Source organism: Cryptotermes secundus, unplaced genomic scaffold, assembly GCF_002891405.2.
Source record: "Cryptotermes secundus unplaced genomic scaffold, Csec_1.0 scaffold364, whole genome shotgun sequence".
NCBI lineage: Eukaryota > Metazoa > Arthropoda > Insecta > Blattodea > Kalotermitidae > Cryptotermes > Cryptotermes secundus.
Genome location: NW_019733841.1, coordinates 752,046 through 766,128, shown reverse-complemented (window position 1 = coordinate 766,128; position 14,083 = coordinate 752,046). Strand labels below are relative to the sequence as shown.

Below are 14,083 nucleotides of genomic sequence, written 5' to 3'. Positions count from 1 at the left end.
CACTTTGTCCTCAACGGATAATACGTAACATCAACTGAGACCAAACCAAGGCCACTAGGGTGTGACGCCAACACCTAGTTTCAGTTGCTTCTTCGGTTTAATTATCGATCCTGAAGATAGAGACAGTTTCTTCCTCCGAAAATTGAATAAAATTTCTATCATACAATACGGTGTTACTCCCTAGGTTACGATCACAGTTGTGATAACATAAAAATTGAAGATTTGAGGTGTTCACGGCAGTGACTATGAAGAATGCCGTCTTCTGGGTTGTGACGCCGTGTATATCTAGTGTAAAACAACGTTTCGGAGGAACGTATCACCTCCATCGTCAGTGTAGAAAAATTCGCGGGCGAGGAACCAGCGTGAGCAGGTGGCTGCCGACGCGGCTCCACATTCCAGAAGACGGCATCTTCATCAAAACTAAAGTTTTCTTGAGAACCTAATTTTTCCCACCCCTGACCTCATTTCTGTAGTGCTGCGAAACTTCATCTAGAATTGTTAGAACGAAGCCATTTCAATGTACACAGAACGGAAACGAAACTTTAAACGGAAGTACAATACCATCTCGGTAGCGCTGTGGTCGAATTTATAACCGTCACGGATCCCAGTTCCGGAAGAGGGAACGTGCAACATTATCGCAATTCTGTTTGAACAACTATGAATATTTGCTGCCTAGAAGTGATCTCTTGTGGTTTTCCGAAGTTTAGAAAATATTATAAGTATTAAGGGCTTTTATTTCGGACGGCGATACCCGTACGAAATCAAATAAGCCGATTCTTTTTAATCACACTGAGCGGAAATTACGTTTCTCCTACAAGATGGCGGCGAAAGCAGGTCATTCTTTCCTCGTGTGGAGGAAAGATTTAAATGTTACTTGAACAATGCCATATTTTTTCCTTGGTTCCTTTCCGTCATTCACGGCACAGCAAGAAATTTATGGACAAATTCCTTAATTGCATTTTTATGAAGTAAATTAACGTAAACTGTGGGGAGACAGCAATGTTTTATTTCTGAAGCAATAGCATCCATAACAGCCAAAAGCGGCAGCATCAGTAATAATCTATTTCTAAACTGAAACCCCAAATAATGGCTCTAACATATTACATTAATCCTTTGAAATCTGACAAGTCAAATTCAATGTTACATTACGACAGATGTTCAGTTGGTTTCAAACCCCATTTCGGGCCCAAGACCATAATTCTGTTATGTAAGACAGATGCGGTTTTCATGATGTAAGGCGCCCTCTCTGAAGAGAGGGCAGGTCTGTTTTAAAGATTCATTTTGTACCTCACAGGAAACACATTACATCACCGCTACAAAGCCCAACCGGTTAAATCCGTTTAGAAAAAATATGGCTGTTTATTTTGAGAACCATATGAAACACACAAAATGACTTTTACTCTAGTTTGTGAATTGTAAAAATTATGAAGTTCTATCCAGCGTCCTGTTACGTCATCCTTGTTAGATAAATTTTATATCTAGGATTTATTCTTAAATATTCGTAATATATATACTTCCCTTTGAATCAGAGACAAATTTTTACAAAAAAAAACAAACTCCGTGGTTTTAGTCCTCAAACGAACTATACCGACCGAGCGACCGCCCCTTGTCGGTGAAGTTAGTGCCAACTTTTGCGGATAGAGTGTGTCGCGTGGTCATCGCAACGGATCCCCACGGCCGTTAATCTCGGTTTTTTGACCAGAGCAGCTTTTTCCTTGAAATAGCTCCTCAATTATCCTCACGAGGCTGAGTGGGCCCCGTTCCAGACCCACTACTTCTCAGAAAATCTTGTAGCGCCGGAAATCGAACCTGATCCTCTGGATCTGCAGTCAGAAACTCTGACCACTAGACCACAGATGCTACACCCACGTAAAAAGAAAAAAAAATACTCCCTTATTTTGGCCTGTATTAATTTCCTAATTTCCAGACAGGATTAAAATATGTTTGTATTATATATACTTGTGTAAGAAACAAATTGGAAATACGAGTATCTCATCCATATTATAAGTTCAGTCTTCTGGGATATAACACCATGCAGTCCATTCAAAGTCAAGCTACATCAAGCTGGTGTGCTTAGTCTTCAACAAACCTGAAGATGGAGGCAGTATATTTCTTCGACACTTCGATTGACCTTCAACGGACTACATAGCACTACGGGAGCCTGGCTAGCGCAGTCGGTATAGCGACTGGCTACGGGCTGGACAACGGATATTTCGGAGTTCGAGTCCCGGTAGGTTCAAGAATTTTCCCTTCTCCACGTCGTCCAGACCGGCTCTGGGGACCACCCAGCCTCCTATCGAATGGGTACCGGGGCTCTTTATCCGGAGGTAAAGCGGCAGGGGCGTGAAGCTGACCATTCACCTCCAACTAGTGCCGAGGTCAATAAAATATGAATCTATACATCCACTCCCCATACGCCTTCATGGCTTAGTGCTTAGTTAAGTACAGGGCAACTTTACCTTTTACATAGCTCCATAGCCCAGAAGACAGAGTCTTCATAATCACCGCCGCAAGTTATTTAATCCACAGGGTTGCAGCCATGTTTGTTGACACGTGGCTACTTTCTTACGGAGTGTGGGGGGAGGGGTTGTTAGCATCCGTGACTGCAAGTCCGTGACGCGAACCATCTCCTTGCCTCTACAAGCCTCCACAAAATGGACGGTTACAGCTCTCATAACTAACATAAGGAAAGTAGCGATATTCAGGGCTTCAAATGTTACATCCTGTTACTGCGTCTTCGCATGTCAAGAGCTGGGCTTTGCGACCACGAGGCCCACGCTTATTTCTGAAGCAATTCTATGCAAGTCATATTACGACAATGAAAATACTAATAGGGGCAGAATTGAAAGAATATTTAAGTCTTATAGATTGGCATCTTAGGATTGGAATTGGTCAAGAATGTAATATAGCTCTAATGATGGTTAGAATAAAATATTATTGGTGCACCTTGTAAAGGTCAAAGTTGTATTGCGGCAGATCTGTTAAGAAATGAAGTTATACGAAACGAGTATTTTCTTTTATATAAATACATTACAGAATATATAAACAAGTGGAAAATTTATCTCCGCTATATATGTATATATATATGTATATGTGTGTGTGCGTGACGGAATGAGAATCTGTTCCATTCTTTGAAAATAAATACCTATATATAATTCATCGGTAGACAAGACATAGGAAGAAGAAGAAGAAGACCGGCTTCCAAAAAGTGGGAGGATTTACGGGCATGATAAATTATTATCAGTATATCAAGAAGGGCATTAAGAGGTGATTGAACTCGGGTAATGCTTGCTACCATTCGGTCCAGAATCTTTTGTCTTCTCGTCTGCTGTCCAAAAACATAAAAATTAGAATACACAAAACAATAATTTAGCCTGTGGTTCTGTTTGGGTGTGAAACTTGGTCTCTGACATTAAAGGAGGAACATAGACTGAGGGTCTTTGAGAACAGGGTGTTGAGGAAAATATTTGGACCGAAGAGAGATGAAGTGACAGGAGGTTGGAGAAAACTGCATAATGAGGAGCTTCATAACTTGTACTCTTCTCCAAGTATAATTAGAATGATCAAGTCAAGGAGGATGAGATGGGAATGGCATGTAGCACGAAAGGGGAAGAAGATGAATGCATATAGGATACTGGTGGGAAGTTTAAAAGGAAAGAGACCTCTAGGAAGACCATGATGTAGGTATTTGGACAATATTAAAATGGATCTTATAGAGATAGAATGGGATGGTATGGATTAGATTGATCTAACTCAGGATAGGGACTTCTGGAGGGCTCTTGTGAACACGGTAATGAACCTTCGGGTTCCATAAAATGCTGGGAAGGTCCTGAGTGGATGCTGAACTGGCGGGTCCTTAGAACGGCTCTGTTCCAAGGAATAAAATTAGTTGATAAGTTAGTCAGTTGCTCAGTCAGCTCGCTATGTACTTAGAAATGGATGATCTTCATTTCGTTTCATAGGATACAATGCTTTTCCTGTATTCTTCATCATAACTGTGTAAACAGAGACATGTTTCCGCAGGTCAATTTCGGGCTGCGGACTACTGTTTAAGCGACACAGTACTTCACACTTGCCAGGAACAATCCTGTTTCCCGCACGTGGCCAAGTAGCGAGGCTATGCCAAGAATAAAGAGTCTGCCTCATACTCAGAAGGTCTCTAGATCGATATCCGTAACCACCTCGCTTACATGTGTTCCTAATTTCACTGAAATTCCATTCATGCACAACCATATATCAACTGCAGTGGTTACTTTATGACTAATGAGATGACATTTATTGCAATGGGTTAAGAGGGACGGAAGAGAGCGGTCGTGGTTTAATAATTTACATAGACTTTCTGACAAGTAAATTCACGGTCACATGACTGAACTCTCAAGTCTTTTAGCCAGTGGAAGTCGGAAGTAACTTTCTTTCAAGTTGGCCGGAGCTTAAAAGTTTAATGTTTTCACACGTTAATGACTAAACATGGGGTTCGGATTGATGAATGTGTTTACTGAACGCTTCTAACCCGTAACTAGAAGTAACTGTAACAGTCTCACTGATTTTCTGTCTACAGATCACTATAACACACATCAAATTTTCTGTTTGCTCATTGGTCACTGAGAGGTAACGGCTGTTGACAATGGAGCTCAAGACTACTAACCATCGAATCGTACCTCCGACTAAATCAAAGTCAAAATTATTGTGGCGTATAGACCCGTTGCTAAACAGTGAATCTATAAATATCGGTTGTTGCTAGGTAACGTCCGCAACATACGTGCATGCAACAATAGAAATACGATGTTTTCTATGCGGCACGCTCCTCGACCGTTGCTATGAAACGTCGCGATAAACACTACAAAAGTAGAGGCCATATTCTCTGTGTGGTCGGTGCGGAGACTATATAAAGAGATTCCAGACAGAACAGAGTTCAGTCAAAAGTCAAAGTCACATTGCGACTGACGGTCAATCAGTCAGTAAGTCTTGGTGTCAAGTCCCAGTGACTTTGGCTTGAACAGAGTTCAGTTTTAAGTAGCAGTGAGAGAGTTTTAAGTGACCGAGTTGCAAGCGAGTTCTTGGTAGGAAAATTCAGTCGTAGGCCGGCAGAGGGAATTGGAACCAGGAGTACAGAAGAATAAAGGAGGTCGAACTGTGAGGATTTTAAGCGTGATTTGAAGATTTTATTTATGTGTAAATGTTGGAGTGTGTGACTCTGTGGGACTGTGCCAGTTTCTCTGTTGAGATCCGTTGCCAGGAGACGGAGAATTCTAGTGCGTGTGTAACGGTGAAATGGAAAGTGAGCACATCAGCGATAGCTCTGTAATTAAATGTGATTAAGAGAGATTGTAATCAAGCTGCTAACAAATCCAATCACCCGAACTAGAACCCGCCATTTTCGTCGCGCGTACCACGCTACACATGACATTACGTCACGACTGACGGTGAGTCGGCCAGTCTCTCTCCGTGTCAAACACCCATCTGGGGTCTAAAGACTAGATTTTTATTATTGTCAGACAGTTACGTATTTCGACCTCTCTGACGAGATGTCGAATCTGTCGTTTACAGTTGCTGTTCCTAGCCAACGCAGTCATTCTCGGGTGTGATTCCCACGGGAATCCAGACGCACCAACCTGGAGGTCCAGGTTCCCATAAGTTTATCCCCCAGGTACAGGGTGTCCCAGTTATAAGCTCGGGCACTGGATTCCCTTTTCGTCACCTTCTACAACTCGCAGGGCTCTAATGGAGGCATTAGAACCCGCTTCCACGGGCTGACTAAATTTTCCGTTGGTCCTCGCTATATAACTGCGGCATGATTTGCATAAAATAATTGCTTACTGTAGTTACTCCTCTGTTGCATGTTTATTCGTTGCCGTGGACACGTATTTAAGGAGCCGTTGCCTAGCAATATTCGCATCTCTTTGTTCCACTCTTCCAACTGTCAGCCGTCATGTCAGAATATATTAAGTCTGTAAATTGTGGATCTTACATATAACATCCTGTATTTTTTTATACACAGACGAAGAGAAGGTTATTTTACCTGTAAGTCTCTAGGTTTGTGATGAAGAGAAAAGCAGTTCAATATCTAATGACTTGTTGGCCAATATAACTAAGATCTTTGAGCTTAGATCGACTCCGCTCCTTCTTCAGTTTCTTACACTTCATTATTCATCTATTCTGGGTAATGAGACATAATTGTATATTTAGTTTTCTTTGCGTTTCGTTCTAGATTAAGTTTCTTACTTAATTTCACGACATCTACAAACAAAAATAAACTCCGTAATTTTAGTCCGCAAGCGAAATATACCGACTGAGCGACCGTGGCTTGTCGCCGAATTTAGTGCCAACTTTAGCGGATAGAGAGTGTCGCGTGGTCAGCGCAAGGAATCCCCACGACAGTTAAGCTCGGTTTTCTAGACCGGAGCCGCTATTTCCTTGAAATCGCTCCTCAATTAACATCATGAGGCTAAGTGGAACCCGTTCCACTATTTCTCAGAAAAAATCTGGATCTGTAGCCAGAAACGCTGAACAGTGGACCACAAAGGCGGTCGTCCACAACATCTTTCTCTCTTTATTATATTATGTCCGCAATAACAATAATAATATATACCGAAAGCTGTTATGCCAGATTAAAAAATTCTTCTGATTTTCGGTGAGCTTCATAAGGTGCATTTAGATTTCTTCCAAAGAAAGGATAGGCCAAATAATTTGCCTACGAAATTGCATTTAAACAATTTCAGAATAATTTTTTGGACAGCCCCAGAACTGTGGATTGGTATACTGAAATATAATTTCGCCATAACTGTTTTATTTTCCATATTAACGTATTGTGACATGTTGAGCTATGGATGACGCCCCTCCCCCCCCGCCAGCCGTGATGCGCCGAGCGAAGCCGAAGTGAGCCGAAGTTAGCCGAGTCCTAGCATCCTGGTCGCTATGCAACGCGAATCAACAGCGATGACGTCACCAAGGGTACCGCGGGTTGCTAGGCAGCGCGGGTAAACAGGATTGCGAGAGACGACGGTAGTAACAGCGGTTACTACCGCTAGCATTGCTAGCAACACAGCGCCAGGCAACAAGGGTGCTTATTACGTGGCCGTTTTCTGTATTGTCCGATAGAGGCTACATGAGGAGCAGACAAGGCTATTCATAGCTAGTCCTCGAGCTACCTCCGAGTTAGTTCCGAATAACCAGCAACACGTTACACTGGTGTCAGAAGTGGGATTTGGACTTACACACGTGATCAACGAGATTCGAACTCAAGACACGTTACACTGGTGTCAGAAGTGGGATTTGAACTTACACACGTGACCGACGAGATTCGAACTCGAAACACGTTACAGTATATATTTCGTTCATTTTTTATTTTTTCCAATATTCCAGACGACTGGACAGATGTCTGACTTCCCTCTTTTCTCTAGGTGTCTAAATATCTTCAAACAGTAGAGTTAAAAGCAGTGAGGATAAAGCATCTCCTTATTTTAAACGCATACAGTGCGGCTATTATTAGCATTACTGTTCAGTAGATTTCAGATGTACTCACCACGTCAATGAGCTGAGACAATTTGAGCTTGATCTTGACTGTGAGTGCGTCGCTCACATTCACGACGGGACGCACCAGCTTGTTGTAGTTGCTGAGAAGATCGTCGTACAGACGCTTAGCGTCGGGGTTGCCCGAGCAACCTGAAACAGAATTTCCAAATACTTTCTATATGTTTTGCCCGTTTAATTTGCATTGATACTCTTTCATAGTTGATAGAAACTCACTGGCAACTAACTAACTAACTGATCAACTAATTCCATAGAGCTGAGTCCTTGAGAAACTAATTGTTCTCCAGCTACTCAGGAAATTCCATGAACGATAACCCATTCTATTTCTTCAAGACCCACTTTAATATTTTCCTGTAATCTACTCTTAGGTCTTCATATTTGTCTCCTTCCTTCCTCACAATAAGATTGTGGTTTTTTATTTGTTTAACGACGGTGTTAAGTAGCGAGTATACATAGCGTCGAACAGCAGGACGATTGATGAACTAAAAGGGATTTGGAAGAAAAAAGCTGTGTCCTAATCTAGATATAATCCCGGAATTTGCGTAGTAAGACTGAGGAAAACCACGAAAATTAGCAGACAAGTTTACACGTGTTTTGACTGAGATTGGAACAAATTACATCCATAATACTAACCTACAGCTTTGACGCTACACCAACCGGTGCGGACTGGTTACCAGGTTTCGCATTCATAAAAAGGAACAGGTGAATTGTAGCCTGTATATTTTAATATTTACGTTTTAGGGGGGACGAGGGATACTGAACTGAATAATAAAAAATATTCCCTCTATTGAATTTGCTTTCAATTTGTTCATGAGTATGATTTCAAATTGTCGCTTTCGTCCCCAAATATTTTTACTCTGGAACGTTTTCGAAAACCACTACAGTCACAATGGGCACTACAGGAATTCATTCTGTCATGTTTTCAATGGATCTTCCAGCCCATTCAATGACCTGGCCTTTTTTCTCAGTTCCGTAATCATTTTTCACAGACGGTAGGGCTCCTTGGATGAGTGATCAGCCCGTCGCAAGGACGCTACCTAAACACAAACCTAGAATAAACGTACACAAGCATCTACGCATTAAGTGGGATTCGAACCGACGATCCCGGCGTCCGAGCGAGCGAAGACAGTACATGCCTTAGACCGCTCGGCTACCGTGACCGGCAGTGTATAAGAATAATATATAAGAATTCAGTTCGTACCTCACAGGAAATAGATCCGAACCGACGATCCCGGCTTCGGAGCGAGCGAAGTCAGTTCATGCCTTAGACCGCGCGGCTACCGTGACCGGCAGTGTATAAGAATAATATATAAGAATTCAGTTCGTACCTCACAGGAAATAGATCCGAACTCACGATCCCGGCATCCGAGCGAGCGAAGACAGTTCATGCCTTAGACCGCTCGGCTACCGTGACCGGCAGTGTATAAGAATAATATATAAGAATTCAGTTCGTACCTCACAGGAAACAGATCCGAACCGACGATCCCAGCTTCGGAGCGAGCGAAGTCAGTTCATGCCTTAGACCGTGCGGCTACTGTGACCGGCTCACTCTTTCATATCGCTACAAATAAGGACATCGATATATTTATAAGCGGTAAAAGCGAGTGTAACAATTTTGTTTGGTTTCCGGAGCTGGGAAATGATTGATGTTGCAATATGTTGAATACTCTTTAATGGAACTGAATTTTGTTAGGCGTAATATCGCGTGCAAACATAGCAACAGTTTCATCCATTCCACTCATGTGCATCTGACGTGAAGTGACAGAGACTTTGACCAGTCACTCCACTGTCATTTGCTCTACATGTTTATGGAACAAAGAGACATCCATTTCGAACATTTCTAACGCAAAGTGTCTCCTTTTGGTTCTGCAACTCTCACGAAAAGAAACTGTAATCCAGTCCTTTTGTGTTTAATCTCTTTGCAATACATTTATATAAACTGCTAATCGAGCAGAAGTGTTCCTGGTTACAGATCCAGAGGACCCGCCTTCGATTCTCAGCGCTACCAGATTATCTGAGAAGTAGTGGGTCTGGAACGGGGTACACTCAGCCTCGTGAAGATAATTGAGGAGCTATTTCAAGGGAATATCGGCTCCGGTCTAGAAAACCGAGATTAACTGCCTTGGAGATCCGTTGCGCTGGCCACGTGACACCTTCTATCAGCAAAATTTGGTACTAACTCCGCCGACAAGCGGTGGTCGCTAGGTCGGTATAGTTTTCTTGCGGACTACAAGCCACGGAGTTTTAATATGATCTTATATACCAAGACGTTCCAAGTCTCACAGATTTCTTGTTTTCGGAACCTTGCAGGCAGAATATTGGTAGGAGTCGTTGGACAGGGGATCAGCCCATCACAAAAGCTCTACCTGTACGGTGGAACATAAACACAGAAACTCCCATTATGTTCATCTGTGCGCCGAGTCGAATTCGAACCCAAGATTCGGAAGATAATGCACGTCTTCGACCGAGCAGACAGAATTGTACAAACAGCAAATTTCAAAGCGTTTTGCACTTTTTGCCAGTATTATTACAGTATGCATAAGAAGGAGTATGGGATGGGATGGGATGGGATGGGATGGGCATGTAACATGCTTGGGAGACATGACATACTGATGCCAAATTTAAGTCGTGAAAGCTGAAGGGAAGAGACAAAATTGATCGATTATGCGTAGATGGGACTGTAATATTCAAATGTATCTTATAGAAATATGGATTGCCTGTGGGACTTCATTCTCCCAGCTCGAGGCAGGATCCAGCAGTTGCATCTTGTACACACACCAACGAGCACTCGGGTTCCACACTTAGCGGGAACGAACTGAGTTAGCTTTCAATTCTCATGCAGTAAGCTGATTGTTTACATTAACATGAAGGTTGCAGAAAGGGGTTTAAAAGATTCAGGGTTTCACGAGAAGAGAAAAACATTAAGCATATTTGGGAAAGCACTGAAGGGAAACATTACTGTATAAATTTATGAGAAGACCAACTGTCTTATACGCATAAGAAATTTTCTCTTCTTGCTGTTTTGTTCTCTAGAGATGCTTATCTTCTACTATGAAGAATGAGGCAATTCATTCATCCGAAACGTTGATAAACTTATACTGTACTACATGACACCATATTAAAAATAGAGCACTCCGTACTATAAGTATGTAAGATGTTTAGGGGGTACGCTACAGCGTAGTTGGTTGAGGCACCACACTACAAGCCAAAAGGTCGAGGTTTCGAGTACTTATGAGGTCACTGGATTTTTCAATTGATCTAATTTTTCAACTGCACTATGGCCCTGGGGTCGACTCAGCCTCTAACAGAAACGAGTACCAGAAATCTTTCTGGAGATAAAGAGCGGCCGGTGCGTAAGGATGATAAATTTACCGCCATCTGTGGGCCGATTATCTAGATAATGTATGAACCTCGACGTCTCACAATCCTATGGGCCTCCACGGCCTGTTACAGGGATAGCTTTGCCTTTTAATGTAGGATATTTAATGATGATTTGCACGGGATGTTGAAAGAAACATTAATGATCTACTTCATGGTACCATCCCGGTTTCGTCTGGAGGGACTGTGTAAAACCATAAAAATCCTCATTCAGTATAGTTCTGGACGAAGTTCGAAAGGGGCATCTTTTTAACATGTCCGACCGCTCGGTCCAACGGCGGTTTAGGCAGACTATGGTAATGAGGCTTCTGGTTCCGTTAGAGGTTCGGACACTCTCTACCTGTCCACGCGAATATCAAGACTGCCTCTGTTCAATAATGCTGGTTAACTGGGTACGCACTTAGCTACTTAGCTGGTGCGGCACTTCGCAAGTTGGCTGTGTGGCTAGTCAGTTAGCTACGCAGTAGCTAATCATTTACGTAGTTTTAGTTATATTTTAAAGGGTTCGGACGATGGGGTGTAACACATATAATTACTCTGTTTTGGGATTTTCTCCGTCTTCCGGTATTCTAGAAAATATAAAACACGACGTTTCGGAAATTGGATTTATGTCCGTCCTCAGGTGAGGGGGGAAGAGAGACAATTTGGCCTCTTAGAAAAAACTAATCACTGAACAACCCCTGTCAGATTTACACAGCTATTTAACCACCTGAGATCAGGCTAATTCGACGGGAGATAACAAGAAAATATGAAATAAAAATTGTGATAGAACACACACATGCATGGGACTAGGATAGAAAAGGAGGCAGGAATGTGTGCTACAAACCTAGCCAACAAACCCAAGTGCATGAGCACCAGTACAAAGAAATATGGAAACGATTTGTGAAGACATGTAGTTATCTATCACTAGTGCCATCTGTGGAATAAAACCTGAACACTTGAGAATGAAAACTTATGGAAACCCACGAAGAATCTGTCACGTCAGTTAGGGCGCGTGTTGGCTCGGATGGCAACAATTGCAACTTGTATAGGTGCGATATCCGGTTCGAATCTCGGAAGAATCACCGGCTATTCTGACTGAATTGCTTCGTGGTTTTTGTTACTCCTTCATAGTAAATCCCAGGACAGAATCTCGAAACAAACAACCACCTCTTCGTTCGAAATATTTCCAACTTCTCACTCATTAATAGTCTTGACATTCGTGTATATGTAGCCTGATTTACTAACAGTACCATTAAATAAACCGCAAACAAATTCAGAAATAACTTTACCTTTATCCAACGTATACAAAAGCCAAGGTAGATTTAACCGTCTCTCTCGCCGCGCCATAGCGCAAGAGGTTAGTCGCTGGCTTTCCACCGCGGCGGCCCGGGTTCGATCAAGTGGGATTTGTGGCGGACAAAGTGGCGCTGGGGCAGGTTTTCTCCGAGTACTTCGGTTTCCCCTGCTAATATTCATTCCACCAATTGCTCCACAATCACCCTCACCTATCATCTGGGGCTGGTACAATAGGCCAGAAATGGCCGCAGTACAAGGGACTTAGTCCCACCCCACTAGCAATAAAAAATACGTCACTCTCATGCGGCAAGGACCTCAGACCCCAACATGTAGGCCCAACAGCCAGACGCTACCAGCACGGAGGATAATAATGAGATATGTATCTTAGAGTAGAAGCCGCGAATGGGATGACAAGGCAGCCACAAAGAAACTACGCCCGTATAATGATATCTTAATTGAATCACGAAGGGGAAGGCCCGAGTGCTGGATTAACACACGTGACCCACTATGGCAATGGGACTAACAACTATCTAACTGAAATGAACTCATTACTTTAAGTTGATCCCTTGTGGGGCTTCGCTGGAAACATGCGTACGGATAAGTACCTGATATGAACAGGATCCACATGAGAGCCAGGAGGTTCCTCATCTTCCTCTCTGCATACACCTCCTCATGATGACGTCAGCAACGACGCCTTGGGTTCCGTCGTGACGACCATCGTCTCGGCCACATCCTCCTGAAGACGATAAAATTGTGTTAATTTTAAAAATTCCTTTATGTGTGGATATGTTCAGAATCTATCTACTCCCCGAAGTTTCCTCAGGCTTTCCCAGATATGAATGTTACAAACATCGCATCTGCTATTCATAAAAGAATTTTTTCTTTGTAAGAAGCGGAATATATCCCTTTGTAAATCCACAAATTCTGGTTCAAAAATTTCAAGTTGCAATTCTTCGATTAATACTGATTTTTAGATTATACTATTTTTATTTACATTTCGTGGACTTAGGTACCGCTTCTGTGGTTTAGTGGTCAGACTTCCTGGCTACAGATCCAGAGGTTCCGAGTTCGATTCCCGGCGCTACCAGATTTTCTGAGAAGTAGTGGGTCTGGAACGGGGTCCACTCATTCTCGTGAGGATAATTGAGGAGCTCTTCAAGGAAATAGCGGTTAGTGGGCTAGAAAATCGAGATTAACGGTCGTGGGGATCCGTTGTGCTGATAACACGACACCCTCTATCCGCTAAAGTTGGCACTAACTTCGCCTATAAGCGGCGGTCGTTCTGTCGGTATAATTCGCTTGCGGACTCAAGCCATGGAGTTTGCTTTTTGTTTCGGGGACTTAGGATCAGATAATAAAAAGTGAATAAAGACATTACACCTGTTATGGCAAATATGTTCTTCTTTCAAATAAGCATAATCGTTATATATGTGATATATTATTTTACGTATTGTATTAGCATTTTCCGGTTCGTATTACTTTTTAATAATTAGCAGTGAAATTTTTATTCTTTTATTTTATTTTTTTTTTGTATATTTATTCTTTGTTTCGCAAGAAACGGGTTGTAAATCCGATATATGTCAGCTGTCAGGAATCTGACAACTTTCTGTTGGGAATTCTGTGATTCCCCGAACAAAAGAAAACAATAACACTGAATAAAGGTTCGGCCACATAGAGCGCCACGCTGTGTACACTCTGCAACGCAGCTAACATAGGGACATTGCGCACGTAGCGTACGTAGCGTACGGAAGTCTGTGTGGCCAGTCACATAGGCAATAAAGGGAGATATTTTTCTGTTCGTATAGCGAACATAGCTTACGTAGCGCTCTGTGTGGCCGAACCTTAAATCGAACTGCTAGAACTGTACAAGGAACAGTAAGAAATGTGAGGAAATATT

General features: G+C 42.4%; 1 protein-coding gene across 2 annotated transcripts in view; it reads right to left on the bottom strand.

The window, feature by feature from the left end:
- LOC111868249 (acetylcholine receptor subunit alpha-like) overlaps positions 1 to 14,083 on the bottom strand; it is an 84,797-nt gene that overhangs the window by 48,253 nt on the left and 22,461 nt on the right. For both annotated transcript variants that reach the window (XM_033752960.1, XM_023858726.2), the window contains 2 exons: positions 12,792 to 12,922; positions 7,523 to 7,662 (listed from right to left, as the gene is read on the bottom strand). In XM_033752960.1, coding sequence (XP_033608851.1) covers positions 7,523 to 7,662; positions 12,792 to 12,834 — 183 coding nt within the window. In that variant the 5' untranslated portion in view covers positions 12,835 to 12,922. The remainder of the gene's footprint in view (positions 1 to 7,522; positions 7,663 to 12,791; positions 12,923 to 14,083) is intronic.